The sequence below is a fragment of the Notothenia rossii genome (genome assembly GCF_949606895.1).
Source record: "Notothenia rossii genome assembly, chromosome: 1".
NCBI lineage: Eukaryota > Metazoa > Chordata > Actinopteri > Perciformes > Nototheniidae > Notothenia > Notothenia rossii.
This window is the reverse complement of record NC_136912.1, coordinates 24,216,980-24,237,026: the sequence shown is the minus strand read 5'-3', so window position 1 is coordinate 24,237,026 and position 20,047 is coordinate 24,216,980. Positions and strand designations below refer to the sequence as shown.

At 41.9% G+C, this 20,047-nt stretch overlaps 2 protein-coding genes and 1 long non-coding RNA gene across 4 annotated transcripts; 2 read left to right on the top strand and 1 right to left on the bottom strand.

Moving 5' to 3' along the window:
- Positions 1-370: 370 nt before the first annotated feature.
- Positions 371-4,864, top strand: LOC307012786 (uncharacterized protein). The gene is made up of 6 exons (XM_079639950.1): positions 371-441; positions 931-1,024; positions 1,101-1,188; positions 1,556-1,585; positions 1,690-2,096; positions 3,480-4,864. Exons 1-5 carry the CDS (start codon positions 420-422, stop codon positions 1,819-1,821), a joined length of 366 nt encoding a protein of 121 aa, XP_079496076.1. The 5' UTR covers positions 371-419; the 3' UTR covers positions 1,822-2,096; positions 3,480-4,864.
- A 329-nt stretch (positions 4,865-5,193) lies between these two features.
- Positions 5,194-11,548, top strand: LOC307022873 (uncharacterized protein). The gene is made up of 2 exons (XM_079655778.1): positions 5,194-5,506; positions 5,686-11,548. The coding sequence occupies exons 1-2, from the start codon at positions 5,229-5,231 to the stop codon at positions 6,281-6,283; spliced, it is 876 nt and encodes a 291-aa protein (XP_079511904.1). The 5' UTR covers positions 5,194-5,228; the 3' UTR covers positions 6,284-11,548.
- Positions 11,549-13,152: 1,604 nt separating this feature from the next.
- LOC307013202 lies at positions 13,153-14,296 on the bottom strand. Of its 2 annotated transcripts, none has more exons than XR_013800896.1 (2): positions 13,723-14,296; positions 13,153-13,538 (listed from the first exon to the last, which is right to left on the bottom strand). It is a non-coding gene; the product is annotated as an uncharacterized lncRNA (long non-coding RNA). The 2 variants fall into 2 exon arrangements; XR_013800897.1 differs by having other exon boundaries at positions 13,153-13,534.
- Positions 14,297-20,047: the final 5,751 nt, after the last annotated feature.

Below are 20,047 nucleotides of genomic sequence, written 5' to 3'. Positions count from 1 at the left end.
TTCGTTTATACATTTTAAGAATGGCGTTTATCTTTTTTGAGAATGAGTTCTTATTTTATTTTATTTATTGGGGTCTACAACAGATGTTGTGTGTTTGTGACAGTAAATGTGTGGCGGGGGTGTTTGTGAAAATAACGGGGACAGAGCTGGGCTGAAGTCGAATAGTCCATTTAGCTTAGGAACCTTCCTAACCGAGTGAAATGACCCGGAAGTCCCTCAGTGGCAGCCATGATAAGTGCTGTTCGAATTCTCTAGTTGATAGGAAAGGAGGTTTCAAACTCCCTTTATAACCTCCTTTAGCTTAGGAACCACTGGACCTCCCTAACCGAAAGGACAGGAGAAAATGCTGCCCCACAATGCCTTGCGGCCGCGTCATTTAAGGCGAGGGAATATTCGGTCGTTCACGGAAACAACCGATCATGGCAGAGAAACGAAGATCATGTAAGTTACCGCTGCTCTCTTAAGCTTTTACATTCTTAAGCCATAACTTGGCAACATGCTTATATGAAATGAGTGTTGTGAAATTATCCAGGTAAAGTTAACATCGTACTAAATGGAATGTACTTATATAGCGCTTTATCCAGTCTTTAAGACCCCTCAAAGCGCTTTACATACTACATGTCATTCACCCATTCACACCCATTCATACAGAGCAGTGTACCTTACTCTATAGGACCTAACATTCATACACATTCACACACCGTTGGCCATGCCATCGGGAGCAACTCAGGGTTAAGTATCTTGCCCAAGGATACATTGACATGTTGACTGCATGGGCTGGGATTGAACCCACAACCTTCTGGTTGAAAGACGACCGCACTCCCTCGCAGCCACAGTCGCCCTAAAACCTTTATGCTCAGTTTGCATTAGGCTATTTCATTTTTAGTTTCCAGCATTGTACCATGCAAGCCTATGATGTATTTATTTCAGTCACAGATGCTGAAACCCTTGCCCTAATTCGTGCAAAGGTTAAGATGGAGCACATGTTCAGTGGGAGACGAAATGCTGCCAAATCAGGCTGGGAGTAAGTACATCTATATTTGTCTGATAAAATGTTTTAATAAATGTGCACGGTAAATTAAGATAATTTTTAACTAAAGGCAGGTTGTTAAAGAGATGGGTCTGGATTGCCAGGTGACTGGTCCACAGACAGCAAAAAAATGGGACAACTTGAAAACAAAATGCAAGGTAAAGCAAATCACAAGGTAAAGCAAATCACATGGCTGGGCACTGGCTGGGGTTATTGTTTGTAGATATTATGCTACAGACTTAAACTGGCGACCCCAGCCTCCTATATTAAAATGTGAATTTGCTTAGTTGTTTGTTAACATTTAAGGCATAAGCAATTACACATTTAGAATTAGTACAATTTTTCGTTTGGTGTGCATTTAAATACTAACTAAGCACTCATATGCTAACTAAGCACTTATATACAAACTATGCACTCATATACTAACAAAGGGCTGGCTTATCTAAAGCCAGTTGAGTAGCACTTTTGGCTGTTGTTTTGGCTCTATGAAACCTGATGTACTTATATGATTCTGTTTTCTTCTAGATTGTATCTTCTTGGTCGAATGCACTTATTGTAAGTCGCTTTGGATAAAAGTGTCAGCTAAATGCAATGTAAAGTAATTTGATTTTGCCCTCACTGCCGTTTAACTAACAGTCTGTTATCTGTGTTGTCAATAGGAGTTAAAGAATCCTCCAACTGGGACAGGAACAGACGGGGGAGAAGCCTCAGCAGCTACCTGGCCATGGTTTGAGGCTATGCATGAGGCAATTGGGGGAAGGCCATCAATTCAGCCTCCCACCCTACAGTAGTTGCCTCATGCCCATTGTCAAGCCATGGCCAGACTGCTGCTGAGACCTACACCTCTGCTGGAGAAGGGCCTTCCCAAGTTTCCCTCAGCAGTGAGGAGGAGCCCGTGCCCTCCACCAGCTCCCAACCACCAACCAAATGGCCAAGGCGAAGAAGAAGCCTGTTGGCCTTCCTGAAAAAGCAGGCAGAGAAGGACGAGGCCTGTGATGCAGCGCTCTATGAGCAAAATGAGCGACTTCTTAAAGCGCTCAATGAGCAGAATGAGCGACTTCTTAATGTAATGTCAGAGCTTGTGAAAAATACAAATAAATAATAATGTTTAAGTTGATGAAAACACTAAAGTGGAGTTCTTCAGTTGATGATTTGGATAACACTCAAACAGTGCACTTTACTTAAAAGTGAAAATTACACAAAAAGCACCACATGTCATAGCAGCTTTTTCAAATAAAATACAACAGTTACTTTCAACAATATTTGTGCTATACATGCAAAATGACAGACCCACTTCAGTGAAATATATCAGCCAAATATTTATTTAACAACCAAAAACTTGCCTCACGGGGCTTTCTAATGTGTACAGTGTACGACACCCTCTGTCCTTAGACCCTTGCAGCCAATGAGGAACAACTCCCAAAAAACAAAAACCTTTTAACAGGGGGAAAACATGGAAGAAACCTCAAGTACCTCATTCACACCAACGCAACTCCGGTTCAAGCTCCGTGCTAGAGCTTTTCAGGTTCAGAACCGGTTCTTCAGTTTAGCTCCGGCTCTTTTCACACCGCCCAGAGTCCGACTGGTGCTGCTGGTCATGACGTAACCGTTTGCGTGCCTGCTTCATCAAGCCAAAGCACGCGGAAACCCCTCACAGCTGACAACGACAGCAACAACAATGGCCAATTGTGCTCCAGCTTCCTCTGTGCCTCTTCGGAAGACCAGATTCCCAGTAGGTAGCTGGTCTCTTCAGTGGACCACTGCTGCTTGTTAAGTTTCTCCATCGTTGTGTACAAACTGGATAAAACGCCGGCTTTTTGTTGTTGTTCAGGAGTTGATCCCGCCCCTGCCCCTGCTCCCGCCTCAACGTAAGCGTGACGTATGTGGTGCTTTTGCTCTGGCCGGACAATTTTTTTGGTGCTCGAAATGAACCAGATTCCGGAGCTAAGAGGCTGCTCCGCTGCTGTGTGAAGAGGAAAACCCGGTGCTTTTCAAGCTCCAGCTCCGAACCGGCCCTGAAACACCGTTGGTGTGAATGAGGTAAGGGAGAGCAACAGGGCAGGGATCCCTCTCCCAGGACGGACAGACGTGCAATAGGTGTCATATGTACAAATAAACATGACAAAAATTCGACATAATGGGATGCACATCAACGAAAAAGATGGAGCTTAGTTGCTTCCAACTGGAACATGCTGCAGCAGGAGTAGCAACAATCCAAGCATGGCAACCTGCACCACAAGAGACACAATAACGTGCATTAGTAACATGTATTCATGGGGAATGATTGCATATTAAAAAAAATGAATGATATAAGAAAGCCATTAATATCCTTACTATATAAGGAAATAATCATGGTCATTTAGGTGTGGAGGACGCTCATGTGGGGCTGACACGTGTGCTGCCAGTCTGTCCCTATAGTGCTGACCAGCATGTTCATCCCTCTGCACAGGTTCCTATGGAGGTAGCGGCACTGGATCCTCTCCCTCAGTTGGCTCCAGGATGTCTCCAGCACTGAGGCAGATGTTGTGGAGTACTGCACACACTGCTATCACCTTGGGGGAAAAGCTGTGATCCACTTCCAGGGCCTTGAAGAAGATCCCTCTCCACCGTGCCTTCATCATCCCAAAAGCCCTCTCTATAACCGATCTGGCTTTGGCATGGTGTCGGTTGAAGCGCGCCTCCACTCTACCCCTCAACGGTTCCCGGTACGGTGTGATGAGGTTAAGAGGTTCCCTCAGGCACGGATAACCTCCATCCCCCACAATGTAATGGCCAGCTGGTGGGTAACAGCCCCTCACAAACACTGGACTGTTCCTGAGCACCCTGGTGTCGTGGACCGAATCAGAGTAGCCAACAAAAATGTCCAGGAATTTGCCATGACAGTCACAGATTCCCTGAAGCTGGACAGAGAAGAACCGTTTCCTGTTCAGGTAATCCTGGGCATGGGGGCTACTGGGAGCCTTGATGCAGATGTGGCATCCATCTATAGCTCCCACACAGTGGCTGAAGGCTGGGCTGTTGGCAAGGCGATATAAACCATTGCCAACTTCAGCACACTGTGCCTGTGTGGGGAAATGGATGACCTTCTCCAACAGACATAATATTGCCTCACACATCCTGTGGACAATATCAAAAACTGTGGTCTTGGGCACATCAAAGACAGCTTCAAATCTAATTGAGACTTTTGGCCATATTTTAATTCAACATGTTATAAACTTAAGAATGGTGATATGTACAGCAATACATGTGTAGGTCTAACACGGTTTCCATCAATTGCTTTGTATGTTGGCAGGAGGGAGGTGAGTGAGCAACAATTATCAATGTGACAACGATTTTCTTTCACTTTACTTATTTTTTTTAATTTCAACCTTAATGTACAACATATATTTCACTGTTGCACACGTTCATAAAGCATAAAACAACACAATAACAGCGTGTATTAATGATGCGCTTATAGTAGTCCGCTTTCGGAAAGTTGTGGTTCAGCAGACGCACATTGATGACGTCCGCTGGCACATCATAAACACGTCAGATAGTGAAAGTGCAGTCGGATTCTCTAAAGTACCGCAGTCTCTTCTCCTAAGTCCTTTTTAATTCTCCTATCCACTATCCCTTAACCCCGTGACGTTTCACTCAGAGGTCAAGGAATAGACAATAGGGTTAGAATTTAGGAGCTGATTTTTGGATTATCCGACCGCAGCCCTGCTGTCAGACGAACAGCTGTGCAGCATCATCACAAACGGACGTCGCTTCATGTGACGCTCCGGAGGAAAGGACGTCCCATTGCTCTTAAAACTCATTTCCCTGCCTCTCGTGGTTTCCTTGCGTCCCTCCATGCTTCCCTGGTGGGAGGGACTAAGGTTTGTTTTAAGGTTTGAGGTGCAATAAACGACACAGCAGCTTTTTGGCATGTTAAAACTATTATTTTCTGCCTCGCTCATGAGAGTAACAGCTGGCGAAATTACAGCCTGGTCTACTGATTTTAATTTAACCATATATCGAGCCCGGTTCTCGATTTCAAATGGGTGCTCTCAAATGATATTTATAAATGACTATTGTGGTGACACGTTATTGGACATAATTCACCTTCAGGGTTTTGTTGCAACACGGACCCATTAGAGTGGGGCACCGGAAGTTAGATTCATTCAGGCTAGCATGATGTGCAGTAGCAGCAAGTGTATTCCAGTCTTGTGATTCAATGTATAATAAAGTGTGGAGTTCCACACTGAACACACCGCCTCCGACTCCCATTCCTCGGCTCTACACTGGTGACCCTGACGTTTTCGTGAAGGTTTCCGAAGACTCAATGAACATGGCTGATCGCGATGTTTTCGTAAAGCTGCCGGAGTTTTGGGAGCATGCCGCTGCGGCGTGGTTCGCACACGTGGAGGCGCACTTCGCCTGCCGACAAGTCCGTGACGGAGATTTGAAATACTACCATGTAGTAGCAGCGCTGGGAAGCTCCACGTCATCCAGGTTGGTGGGATTTATCGCTAAATGCATCAATTTACGTACATGCTATGGAGGCAATATATTCCATGATATCCTAATTATTTTGTGAGCTGCTCCTGTTTTCTGATTTCTATAATATGCCTTAGGTCTAGCAAATAGAATGCATCTCTTGATGGTCACATATACTTCTCTCCTCTCTCCAGATGCACTTTTGAAATATTTTGGGCCTCATACCACCTCAGCAGAGCCCAGCCCTGCAGCAGCATCAAGTGCTCCTGTCCCCTCCACCTCTGCAGAGCCCAGCCCTGCAGCAGCATCAAGCGCTCCTGTCCCCTCCACCTCTGCAGAGCCCTGCAGCATCAAGTGCTCCTGTCCCCTCCACCTCAGCAGAGCCCAGCACTGCAGCAGCATCAAGCGCTCCTGTCCCCTCCACCTCTGCAGAGCCCTGCAGCATCAAGTGCTCCTGTCCCCTCCACCTCTGCAGAGCCCAGCCCTGCAGCAGCATCAAGCGCTCCTGTCCCCTCCACCTCTGCAGAGCCCTGCAGCATCATCAAGTGCTCCTGTCCCCTCCACCTCAGCAGAGCCCAGCCCTGCAGCAGCATCAAGTGCTCCTGTCCCCTCCACCTCAGCAGAGCCCTGCAGCATCATCAAGCGCTCCTGTCCCCTCCACCTCAGCAGAGCCCAGTGATACAGCATCAAGAGCTCCTGTCCCCTCCACCTCAGCAGAGCCCAGTGATACAGCATCAAGTGCTCCTGTCCCCTCCACCTCAGCAGAGCCCAGTGATACAGCATCAGGGATAAAGGCTTCACCAATAGACCCTGCCGACTGGCCATCTGTTCTTACTGATAATGATAGGAGAGAGTTTGTTCAGAGTGGACCATATCAAGTGAAACCTAGTTTTACCTTTCCCAAAGAAAAAGACGAGAGAAGGTGTCAGCAGGACTATTTTAACAGAGTCTTAATCAACGGAGAAAAACTCAAAAGAAGCTGGTTGATGTATTCAAAAAAGAATGATAGCTTACACTGCTTCTGCTGCTAAATGTTTTCACAGAGAAATTACAAACTCAATAGGGAAGGACTAAAGGACTGGAAAAATGCAAGTCACTTGCTCAAGGTACATGAAGAAAGCAAGGAGCACAACACAAAATGGCAACATGGAAGGAGTTAGACGTCCGTCTTGCCAGGGGCCTTACAATAGATATGCAAGAGATGGCCCTTGCTCAGGCTGAGAGAAATAGGTGGCGCGACATTCTCACCCGACTCGTGGCAATAATTCAACCAACCAGACAGTGGCAACACTTTAAAAGAAGTGGAGCTTATGGCCACATTCGATCCAGTCATGAAGCAGCATGTTGGTAGGGTGGAAAGTGGAGCTGGCAGTCACACACATTATATGGGCAAAATAATTCAAAATGAACTGATTGACTCAATCAGCTCTAAAATACTGGACACAATTGTGGAAGAGATAAAAACTTTATTTCTCCATCATTTTGGATTGTACTCCTGATCTGAGTCATAAAGAACTCTCTCTATTATTGTGAGGATACTATCAATAGAAGACAAACCACAGGTTAAAGGACATTTCATGGGCTTTCTTGTGGCAGAGCAGTCAACAGGGGAAAGTTTGACATTGCTCATTCTCAAAAGGCTGGAGGAACTTAACATCCCCTTTGAGGACTACAGAGGACAGTCATATGACAACGGTGCCAACATGAACGGTAAGAATAAAGGTGTTCAGGCTAGGTTGCTTCAGCAGAACCCAAGAGCTTTTTTTGTCCCTTGTGGTGCTCACACCTTAAATCTGGTGGTAGCTGATGCTGCAAAGAGCTCACCAGATGCTATAGGCTACTTTGGGTATTTAACACAGTTGTACAAACTCTTCTCGGCCTCCATGCATAGACAGACCATACATGTCAAAATATCCCTGAAATCGTGGTCAGAGACCAGATGGGAAAGCAGGATAAAAAGCGTTGAGGCAGTAAAGTACCAGGCTGGGCAAATCAGAGCGGCTCTTCTGGAGGTGAGGGAAACGACTGCAGACCCTGTGGTGAGAGTTGAAGCCCAGTCTTTGGCTGAAGAGATTGGATCTTACCGCTTTGCCATTTGCACAACCATATGACATCCTCTACAAGATCCAGCATATGAGCAACCTGATGCAGTCACCCTCCATGCAGTTAGATGTGGCTGTCGACCTGCTGAAGAAAACAGGAGATTCCCTCACCTTCTACAGAAGGACTGGATTTTCTGATGCACAGACAACTGCAAAGGAGATGTGTGAGGAGATGAACGTGGAGGCTGTTCTCAAACAAAAGCGGTTGAGATCCACAAAACGGCAGTTTGGTTATGAGTCTCCAGATGAGCCTATTGATGATGCACTTTAAAAAAATGGAAATCACATTTTCTAATGTGGTTGTGGATACAGCCCTCTCTTCACTTGATGAGAGATTTCAGCACCTTGGAGAGGTACATGACAAGTTTGGAGTGCTCATCAACTTTCCCATCAAACGAAGAGCTGCCAAAGCACTGTCAAACCCTGAGCTCTGCTCTGACCCATGATGGATGGAAGGGAACTTGCTGCAGAAATGCAAAATCGTCCACATTTGCCATCAAAGAAGATGACAAACATGGAACTATTGACCTTCCTTCATGAGAAGAAGCTGACAGAAATGTACCCCAATTTGTGAGTTGCTCTGAGAATCTAAGCCACTCTTCCTGTTACAGTGGCTGCTGCTGAAAGAAGCTTCTCAAAGCTCAAACTGGTCAAAACTTACCTGAGAGCTTCTACGGGACAAGAACGTCTCAGTGGACTATCCATCATAAGCATCAACCATGTGGTCTCAAAACAGCTGTCTTATGATGATGTCCTAGATCATGTTGCTTCAAGAAAGGCAAGGAGAGTCAGGCTAAGGTAAGGTGTTGAGGTGTGAGATTGAGGCCTGTAGTATTTTAATGGTTGGATTTTGGCTAAATCTTGCTTTTAGCCAAGACTGAAGTGATTGGTAGCAAAGATTTTGCTACCCAGAAGTAGTGCTGTATGTGTAAGTGTTGAGCAAATGTTTCTGGGTTGTACTTCTTACACCCCAGGGAATCAGAGTCCGGGGACTCAGTCTTGGCTGGTTTTCTTTGTGTCTGCTGCTCGGGACGTATGTGCCATACAAGCATACACAGCTCATGTTCGGAGAAACCTTAGAAGGGCATCAGTAAAGTGGAACTTCTGTGTGAACTATTCATATCTTAAACTGCTCTGTACTTTTTATTCATGTACTTTTTATTGATGTACTTTTTATTAATGTATTTTTTCTTTTAATGTTTCTTTTATTATCTTTTCTTTTTAATGACTGTTTTTAAATGCCTTTGTCTGAATGTCTTTCATTTTTGTAAAGCACCTTGAATTGCCTTGTGTTGAAAGGTGCTATATAAATAACCTTGCCTTCTTTGCACTGAGCCATTTGCTCAAACAGACAAGCCTGTTTACAGTTGTCGGCGAAATGCCGCTCCTCTGTCTTCATAACAGTCAAAGCATGAGACTGAAGTTCCCACCTAGGGTCAAAATAATGTGCTGTGATTGGCAGTCGACACGTTGGACGCGATCCGAATGATCTCACACAGTCCCTCGTCCTCCACAATGTTAATTGTCCTGCAAGCTGTAGCCACGGCCACCCATTTAGCTATCGCTGTTGAAAGCTTGCTGCTCGTAGACGCCGTGTCCAGGCGTCTCTCCGGCAAACTTTCAAGCGTGGTCTGCCGCAAGCGAGTGGCAGGAGCGGGGCTGTCAGCATCAGCTGTGTGCTTAGCTTGCTGTTTAAAACTCATTTTTTTGTATCCATATCTCTCGCTAGAATCTCCCACCATCCAACTAACAACAACAACAACGCCAAGCCTTTGGGCTCTGAAACTACGGGGCGGGCCGAGGAAAAATACACATGCGTTTATCGCACGTTAAAAAATGTTGTGGCATTAACGCGTTAACTTGACAGCCCTAGTTTTTTTCCTTTATTTATTGCATCTTATATTTACATTTAAACACTGCAGCTTCTGGCAAATTTTACTCCAACATTCAGTCTTCTTTTAAATGTGTTTTGGTCTTCACAAACTCCAGAGGGAAATATGTGGCTCTTTAGCTGATAAATACTTCACTATGTTCATTAAATACTATGTCTGTGTGTGTTTGGTGCTGAGCAGGTAGTGAACAGTGATTTTTTTAAAAAGCTTTTTTATTGAAAACTGCTGCACACTGCAGAAAAGGAGACAAAGCAGTGAGAATGAAAGAAAAGAGTAAATATGTGGGCCAGCAGCTACACAATTAGCTGAAACATCCCCTTATCCCCACATAAACCCTATAAAAATAGATCATACAGTACTATAAATGAAACGTGTTGTTCTCATCATACAGTAATAAGGGAGACCAAGTAGGTTTATCAATGATGTACAGACTATGCCCCGAAAACTACTTTTTCCTGATAGAACAAAAGCATATGGTTTTCTTGTACTGTATGTGACATGACAAAAAACTCAACAAACTTGTCCAACCAGACTCACATTATGATGAATTACATAAGTTATGTTGTTGGATCCAAGTAGTCAGTGGGACATTAACCTATGGCAAGCCATTTTGAGTATTTATTCCATATCCTTGATATCAGGCGGCAGTTGCCTACACTAGTCGGCTCTTTGATTTCACTTGTTAGATATATGGTCAAACTAGTTTGGCACTCTGCTTTACTAGTTAAATAAAACATTACACTAGTCACTCTTTTTCAGCAACTTGTGGCACTTTTGTCCGACTATTCACCACACAAGCCTTACTAGTTACGCCAGGAGCAGCACTTTTAGCACCAAAGTCCCAACTTGTAAGCTTTTTGATAAACTAGTGACCCTCTGACCATACTACTGACGCTAAAATTCTTACAAGTTAACTAGTGCGCTGCAAAAGCTCTGACATGTTAACTAGTTACAAAAAAGAAGCAGAACTAGTTAACTAGTGGCACCCAGAATCACTCACTAGTTAACTAGTAAAGGCAAGAGGTTCACTAGTCAACGCCTCTTTTGACCTTACTAGTTAACTATTGGGGCTCAAAATGTCTACACGTTAACAAGTGCTAAACCTCTGCCCTTTACTAGTTAACTAGTGAGATACATTTAAATTCCACTAGTGAGGCTTAAAATGTTCATTAGTAGTACTGCACTGAAAAAATGTATATTTTGGATCAACTTAAAAGCAATTCGCTAATTTGTTACAGCTAATTTTTTTCAGCTAATTTTTTTGCAATACTTTGTTTTGTTTACTGTAAACTAATTACATTTTGACTTAAACTTATAACATTTTGTTTAGCTCAGTTCAAATGAAGACAGGAATATTCTCTTCAAAAGACCTTAGCATTTATTGGGATGTCTTTCAAATATGCATCATCTATTCTGTTTTATAAAATACAACATCAATAAATTAATACAATTAATTTCGTAAATTATGCAACCAATTTGCACTTATGTAAAAACTAAATAAAAATAAATCAAGATCACTTTGACTTGTTTTTTTTATTTTAAAAAACTCTCCTGTAGCCTTAACCATACATCAAAAATATGCATATTAACATGTTCAACTAGCTTGCATATCTCTCCTTTAAAATTAAAATATGTAATGATTTTAAACCTGGCTGTCTTTTAATAAAAGACTAGAATGTATGCATGACATCTTGTTTTTTTTTACATTTTTAAACACTTCAACAATATTTTCTGCAACTCTTAATTAAAACTTCAGATAAACATGTATTAGCCATTAAGAAGGGTTCAAGTAGCATTACCAGAATCTGTGAAGTCACATTATTTTTTAACTTCAAATGAAACATACAGAGGCCAAAACAATTAAGCAACGAAAAATGCAGTTCAATCACTAGCATTGCAATCTTTGAACAAGGTTGGCCTTTTGTATCGGTTCAATTATTTCAACCAGATACAAGTTCTTGTAGAGACTGAGCTGCAGGGTGTGGACAAGGTGTCAGTATTGTCTGATTGAACAGACACTGCTTCTTCACAGACGGTAAATATGTATTCTTGGACACCATCATCAGGTATTGGGATGACCTTGATAGTTGTGAAATCTTCAAGGTCAGCAGTGGATGTCAGGTTGACTAGTGCATCTCCAATGTCTCTGTCTTGATATTGCATTCTAAAATGTCCACCTATACACAAGTTATTGAGCCGTTTCCGCTCTACATCCTGAACTCCTCCCTTCGATGCAATGCACTTCCGTTTTGGCGGACTGGGTTTGTTTTGCTAGCTAGCTCCGTTGTGCCGACAAAGCACTGATATCGCAGAGACAAAGAGGATATAACAATTACAACATGAAGAAAAGTGGTTCGGGAACTACGTGTGCGGTAGTTGGTTGCAATCACTCGAGAAAGCACCTGAACGAGTGGTTAGATAGAGAGTGCTACGACCACAAACCAGCACCCAGCCATGTTGTTCATTAAATACAGATAAACACAACAAATACTGCATGCATTGTATTTTTTAATATTATATATGAATATTTTCATAGTGATGTAATTGTGTGGGCTGCTTTTATATTTTAATTTGTAATACCTGTTAGGATTAAACATGTGATCTTTCTTGTTGAAGCCATTTCTTTAGTTTCCTCTAAACAATTAATTAATTCAGTGTTATTTATGTACAGTATGAGCTTAATATGAATGATGAACTGTGTTAAAAGAAATTGTAGCACTCTAAGGAACATATGAAATGCAATAATGCAATAACAGTGCAATAATGAAATTAAATTACATCAAACTTTATTTTCACTCAAACAGTACAGGCACATATGATATATTGCACAGCATAAAGAGATCATGTAAATTGTGCATTATGTAAACAACAGACAACTGTTGGCTCCTGTGGGCATGACCTAAATAAGGCAGTTTATTTTGGTTTTAAAATGCTGAGATATTTACTGCAGAACTGTAACCTTCCCTCAACAAAATCGTCAACAATTTTCGGGAGCATGTGGGCAAAGTAGAATGTGCGCAGCCTTATGATATGCCCCTGGACAAAGTCTTGGTCGTAGGGTACTTCGATTTCTAGGTGCTCAGTTTTGTTCCAGATCACCAACTTGGAGTGCTGAAGCCCTGTGCAGTGCATCCCAATTTGTACCTGCATATAGTAGCCTTTTGGACCATTGCAGGCAATATGGTAATCTATCCTATTTCCGTTTGCCACAGTTGTGATTTCACAGTTCTTTGTTGCCAAAAATTCTGCAAGTGACTTGTTTCCCAACACAGGTGATTTGATCTCCAACAGAATGTCTTTGTTTATCACTCCATCGGGAGATGCTGCAAGCCACGGATCCTTGTCGCACACCACTAAGCCTTTGGTTTCAATGCTGTTGCCCAGAGTTTCCAAATAGTCCCTTGCAAGTTCCTCCCCCTCCGCTCCTTGACGGGTTGCAGCATTGCCACGGAAGGATGGGTGTAAGTGTTCTGACAAAAACTTGTCGGGCGCCGTGGTTGAGCGAATGGGCACCTTTCTAGCTGTGCTCGCTGTGATGCGCACTCTCCGCGCATCATGCCAGACCTGTTCTTTGTTCTGTGCTTTTGTAACCTTCTCGATCTCCTCAAGCCGGGCTGTGGACATGTTAATGTACTTATCATAGAAGGTTCTGCATTTTACACAAGCCAGTGGTATGTGGTGCTCATCATGGGTTAGGAGATGGAGGTGTGGACATGGTGTTGGCTCGGTGATGGAAGAGGTATCAGCATTAAAGCAGAACTGCAGGAGGCTATTCCCAGGGCAATTGAAAAGTTCTGCCATTGGTGAGGCAAGTGTGTTCTTCCTCCACTCTTCATGAGTCCTAAAGAGTGTCACCTCCTGTGCCGGTTCTGGAGTGGTAGAGGATGGCTGTGAAGTTGGTGGCGGCTGGTAGAGATCCTTCCTGTTGTGTCGTTTGAAGCGCACATACTTCATCTTCCTCTGACCAGCATTTCTTTTAGACCCAGCATTCCACTGGTTCTGTCTGTCTGTGCAGGCAAGCCCGGTTTTCCCCTGTCTCACAGCATTTTCTACCTAGAGAGATAGAGTAAAAACAGTGCATAGATATTATAATGGGTTCACTGCAAACATGTCATATGATATAATACATCATGGCATACACACACTTTGCACTCTAGCCAAGTAGCCTATGATGTAGTTCGGATACCAACAACAAAAGACATAGGCCTAGGCTACAATGGTCAAATAATCTAGTTACCTTCCACAGGATCGCAGCTGAGTGGGAACAAGATCTCCCTGGTCCAGCAACACACGTACATCCCGCAGTTTTGACTTCTCCAGCTTCAGTTACCAGCACCCAAGCATTATGCCACGCATTGTTCAAACACTGGCTAGGCTCTACCTTTGCTTTTAGATAAACAAAACGATCATGTTTGTATGACATGACACAACCAACTTTGTTGCTGTGCAAATATTGATATGCCTCGGAGGCCTTCAGACTGTCCATTGCTTTTCCATCTATTGCCATGGATTGAACGAAGTAGGAGCAAATTTTGCTGTTCGTTATGCTGGGCCACGTCGTCATGTTATCCTCCCAGTTTTGCACTGAATTCGGGTGGGGGAGAGTAACGCCATCTCCAGTCAAAGAAGTAGAATCGTGTTCCCAAGCTAGCATCACTGTTAGCATCGAAATCGCTGTGTTTACACCAGTGCCCGTCTGACTGTTTACACCGGTTTACACCGACAGACGCTGTGCAAAAGACTTCCGGCGGAAATGAAGTGCATTTGTGTAGGGTTATGGCGCTACCCGTGGTTTGTCGCGTAAACTTGTCTATAGAGTGCGACAGTGCCGCGCCCTAAAACCCGGAAGTAAACTCCTTCTGGTTCCTTCGACAAAAAAGCAATGCAATCTCTCCATAGGATTTAGAAAAATAGCTGGAAATAAGATCTGTGGTCGACACACATTTAAGAGACGTATCACGTTTTGTTCAGCCGGATAATATCCAAATGTCTACTCTACTTTTATAATTTTCGAATCATAAATCTGTTGATCATAAATCTATAAATTTGATTTATGATCCGGCTGAACAAAACGTGATCCGTCTCTTAAATGTGTGTCAACCACAGACCTTATTTCGAGCTATTTTCCAAAATCCTATGGAGAAATTGCTCCAAAGGCCCATGCCACTCACAGTTATATGCATTTCAGTCACCAAATTCATAAAATCTTTTCAGGGACCTTTACTTTCTTCTACCCACTTTGCCTCACCTGCTAACTCTGCGTGTGTGTGTGTGTGTGTGTGTGTGTGTGTGTGTGTGTGTGTGTGTGTGTGTGTGTGTGTGTGTGTGTGTGTGTGTGTGTGTGTGTGTCGGACCACACCAGCCCGCCCGGGCCTATATATATATATATATATATATAACATATGTATTGTGAAGCTGACCATTGAGCGGCCCGACCATGGAGGCAGAACGTCCAAAATACAACCTGGTGTGGGCATTTATTAAAGCATGAACACAATGACACACAGCCTCAATCTTGCTGTTGTTTTCTTGAGCACAGCCTGTAGTCACCAGGATCTCACACACACTACCACCCAACACAGACAGAGAAACAGAGCCTAAATACCAACACACTAATCAGCAATTAGACACAGGTGAGGGGGGAGGAGACAACACAGGGCACCAGGTGTATAACGTATATATACATTTTTTTTTTTTTAAATTAAAAATAAATAAATAACGTTCGCAACAATTCAACCTTTTCACTAGTCAAACTGACACAACAGAAGTTCACCCCATGCGATACATTTATGAAAATGACCTGGTTAAACAGCTTAAAAACTAGCTAACACGTGGCTAAACTTGCTAAACCATAGCCCCATATAAAATACCTTGTGTGAAACCAATATAACATTTGCAACTATTTAAATTTTTCACTAGTCAAACTGACACAACAAAAAATCGCCACTTGCATGATAAATGTATGAAAATTATCTGGTTAAGCCATCCTTAAAAAAAATGGTTACACGTGGTTAAACTTTGCTAACACATAGCCAAATACAAAGATGGTAAATGAGTTGTTTATTTTGAAACAACACTAAATGGATAAACATTTAAACATAGTTTAAAACAAAACAACTATTTCAAATCCTTACCTTAGTGTTTTTGGGTCAGACACTCTCACAGACAGTGGGTAGCGGTGTAATGGCGGCTGCAGCAAATCTTGAAGTCACCTTGCTTTGTACGTCACGTGGTAATGTGACATGCTTTGAAGTGAAAATAACGATTTAGGTTAAATATTGTTTTTAAGTTATTTCAGGGGGGGATGTGTTTTGCTTCTGGGCAAATGGAAAAATCATGTCAAAAATGGAAACCATGATTCTTAATTAGACCAATTTAAAAATGTACTTTGATTAAATGACACAGTCGTTGCACTTTTTTCAGTGTAGTGGGTCCCAAATGTGCACTAGTCACACTAGTTGCACAGCATGTAATGAGGAGGAGGGGAAAGAATGCATTGAGGTCACCTCTCTATTTTTGTAAATATGGTCATATGACTGTATTTTAAAACACAGTGTATTTAAGCTCTTAAAGAAACTATGTGGGCTGGGTGGCGCTCTATAGCTTAGGGTCAATAGGAGACCTCAATGCATTCTTTCCCCTCCTCCTCATTAGCATTATGTGCAACTAGTTTGAATAGTGCGCATTTGGGATCCACTAGTACTACTAGTGAACATTTTAAGCCTCAATAGTTCACTAGTTGAATGTCAATGTATCTCACTAGTTAACTAGTAACGGGCAAAGGGGTCACTAGTTAACGTGTAGACATTTTGAGCCCCACTAGTTAACTCGTAAGGTCAAAAGAGGTGTCAACTAGTTAACTAGTGAACATTTTTCCTTTACTAGTAAACTAGTGAGCGATTCTGGGTGTTACTAGTTAACTAGTGCAGAAAAATGTATGCCACTAGTTAACTAGTTCTGCTTCTTTTTTGTAACTAGTTAACATGTCAGAGCTTTTGCAGCGCACTAGTTAACTTGTAAAACTTTTAGTGTCACTAGTAAGGTCAGAGGGTCACTAGTTTATCAAAAAGCTTACATGTTGGGACTTTGGTGCTACTAGTGCCGCTCCTGGCGTAACTAGTAAGGCTTATGTGGTGAATAGTCGGACAAAAGTGCCACGAGTTGCTGAAAAAGAGTGACAAGTATAATGTTTTATTTAACTAAAGCAGAGTGCCAAACTAGTGTGACCATATATCTAACAAGTGAAATCAAAGAGCCAACTAGTGTAGGCAGCTGCTGTCTGATATCAAGGATATGGAATAAATACTCAAATGGCTTGCCATATGAACCATTATATTGTAGCATTAAATGAGCCATCTTCCCCTCATTTTATTGATCAAAATGTACAGCTGTATGGAATATAATGCCAGGTGTTACCTCCCACAGCAGATATCTTTTGATAAACATGTATTGCTGCATTTAACCTCCAAGGCCACAAAGGTTGAAGAATATCAACTTAAAAGGACAAGTTCAGTCGCATGCATTATAGGCAGTACATGTTTAACATACAACCTCAAAATCACTTTGGATGTGTGAACTGCAAAGGTTGAAGGTGCTTATTTTTTTTGGAAATGGCAAAACTAACATTGTAAGAGCTAAGGATGAAAACACCACAGTCTACAGTCAAGGCTGTGAAAAATAGGCTTTGAATCCAGTGCCAAAGTTAGAAAGGGAAACATGGTTTGAAAGTGTGAAAAAAACTTTGAAAAGTTCACAACCTTCATCCAAATGTGTCAATCATTCGAACTTTTCACTCACCCATATATTTTCTTTCATCATAGTTATTGTCTCTCATTTGCAGTGTTTTAGTTTGAAATATTGCCTTCCAGGGCTCGACAGTAACGGTTGACAAAAAAAAATGTCAACCACTTCTTGGCCTTTGGTTGCCATCAGTGGCAACCACTTTTTAACATGAAGAAATAAGGACAGCAAACAGCAAAATGTGCACCCCAAAATAGATAAATGTTAATTATTTGTTGTATTAAGAGTGATATTTAATTATTGTTGTGACCAGTCGGAACCTGATATTTAAGTTGCACGTACATTGGTGTGATTACGGAGCCAGAAAGCGATGCACGTTGCGCGTGCGCGGTACGCCTTATATTTGTTTTACAAAAATTGGCGAAGCAAATTAAGTTGTTTGACTATGGGGTAAAAAGTTCGGCCAAACCGTCAAAATCTCAAACGAATGTTCAAAGTGATTCAACTGATGAAGCGCAAGATGAACCCGAACGAAAAGCAAAGAGGAAATGTGTAAAGTCTTGGTATGGAGTCAGATTTGGGTCAATATTCTAGCGCGCAAAACAAGCTACTCACGAGCGGAAAATGTGCTTTTACACGTGCATGAAATGACCCTCGCGCGCAGATTAAACCCCCACGAGCAAATACAGCCCTCTTGCTCGCTCGCGGGAGTGTCAGCCTCACTCGCTCGCGGAGTCTGTCTGTGCGTGCGTGAAAAGTTTCTGACACTTTGGGGCGGAGCCACTGGACTTTGATTGGCAGCTGCCAGGAAACCTGGAGTTGCCAGGTTTGATAAATGCCTGAACTACCAAGAGCCGAGGAGTGACAGCAGCAATATTAGTTGGACGAGATTGAATGGTAAAGATGTCCATAAAAAACCATTAGGCCTATATTCGTAAAGTGTACAGCTAATATATATATATATATTAATTCATTTTATATAAAACAATATATTTTTGAGTGGGCTGTATCTGTCGAAAACTGCTAGCTACTGTCTGCTGTATGCACCTCTTACGAAATGAACTATAAATGAACTATAGTATTACTATAGTATACTGTAAGAGTTGTATAGTGTCCTATAGTCAGTTTGTGTTCTGTAGTATTTTTCACCGGCTATCGTATTACTATAGTTTTTTCTGTAGTGCCCTTGTATTAGCTATAGTAGCCCTATAATATTTCAATAGTCATACTATGTATCTAGATCTTTGTAGTATTCCTATATTATTTTAAATAGTATAACTATAGTATAATATATATAGTGTTTCATAGTTGTTTTTAAACACACTATAGAACACTCCTCGTAATAGCATGATATTGTCATAGTGAATGCATATTATTACTATAGTGCTTGTAAAAGTACTACTATAGGTTTTTTTTTGGTGTTTCCGTATTAAGACTATATTATTTTAAATAGTACTACTATAGTATAATATATAGCATTTCTGTAGTTGTTTTTTGAACACACTATAGAACACTCCCATAGTAATAGTATGATATTGTCATAATTAATGCATATTATTACTATAGTGTTTGTAAAAGCATTACACTCCTAGAATTAATGTGTATTTTTTTTTATATCAAATTAATTGATATATATATATATATATATATATATATATATTAGCTGTACACTTTATGAATATAATTTCTTTTATGGACAACTTTACCATTCAATCTCGACCAACTGATATTGCTGCTGTCACTCCTCGGCTCTTGGTAGTTCAGGCATTTATCAAACCTGGCAACTCTGGGCTTCTGGCAGCTGTCAATCAAAGTCCAGTAGATCCCCCCCAAAGTGTAAGAAACTTTTCACGTGCGCGCAGACAGACTCCGCGAGCGAGTGAGGCTGACACTCCCGCGAGCGAGCAAGAGGGCTGTCTGCGCGCGAGGGTCATTTCATGCGCGTGTAAAAGCACATTTTCCGCTCGTGAGTAGCTTGTTTTGCGCGCTAGAATATTGACCCAAATCTGACTCCATACTTGGGAGGCGAAATATATAAGTACATTCTGCTCCGTTGTCCATTCACTTCGGGTAAAAGTTCCTTCAAAATAAGAGTCCCGATCTTATTACTACCAAAATAAAAGTGCTAAACGAAACTTTACCATAGGAAAATATTGGCATACAAATATAATCACTTCTATAAAAAGGTAACACATTTTAAATATAGTTAGACATATTAATAAATAATTTACAGCATTAATAATTAATATCTCATTCTTAACTGTGAATGGTTTTCATTTATTTAACATTAGAAATGTATTAGTTTGGCCAATCCAAGACTTCGATGCTGAAGGGCCAGTGGATCTATGGTTGGGGTCAGCACAAAGGTCAAGAAAACCCAAATTTGAAAGGGAGACAACAGATTGAGGTTATAGGCAAAAGAAGAAGTAAATATTTAGGGAAGATAACAAAGTAAAGGAACAAAAGTAGATTTCCATAATGCTGTTTATTTATTAATTAGTTCCTTTCCTGTGTGTACCGTGCTCCCCGTCAGCTTTACCCCCCATGCCTTTCCCTCGCTCTTGACTTGCCCTGCCCACAGGAACTGCTCAGTTCACTCAAGAAACAGGGGAGGAGGAAAAGTCACAAAGCACCTGTTCAGCTCATTACAACAATTGTGGGAGCTCAACATGCACAATCGTCAAATTGTATTTTACATTGTAAGTAACATCTCTCTCTCCGTCTCCCTCAACCAGAACAGTTCTCTGTGTATTTCTCTAGCTGAGAGAGAAGGCTTGAGTATGTGAAAAACCCATTATTTGTTCAATCTAAATTGCCCTCCC

What these genes read in the sequence shown, in the direction of transcription:
- LOC307012786 (XM_079639950.1), top strand. Translation starts at nt 420, where the DNA reads ATGGCAGAGAAACGAAGATCAT. An exon ending in GCTGCCAAATCAGGCTGGGA is followed by an intron (nt 1,025 to 1,100) that starts GTAAGTACATCT and finishes TTTTAACTAAAG; the next exon opens with GCAGGTTGTTAAAGAGATGG. An exon ending in ACTTGAAAACAAAATGCAAG is followed by an intron (nt 1,189 to 1,555) that starts GTAAAGCAAATC and finishes GTTTTCTTCTAG; the next exon opens with ATTGTATCTTCTTGGTCGAA.
- LOC307022873 (XM_079655778.1), top strand. Translation starts at nt 5,229, where the DNA reads ATGTATAATAAAGTGTGGAGTTCCACACTGAACACACCGCCTCCGACT. An exon ending in GGAAGCTCCACGTCATCCAG is followed by an intron (nt 5,507 to 5,685) that starts GTTGGTGGGATT and finishes TCCTCTCTCCAG; the next exon opens with ATGCACTTTTGAAATATTTT.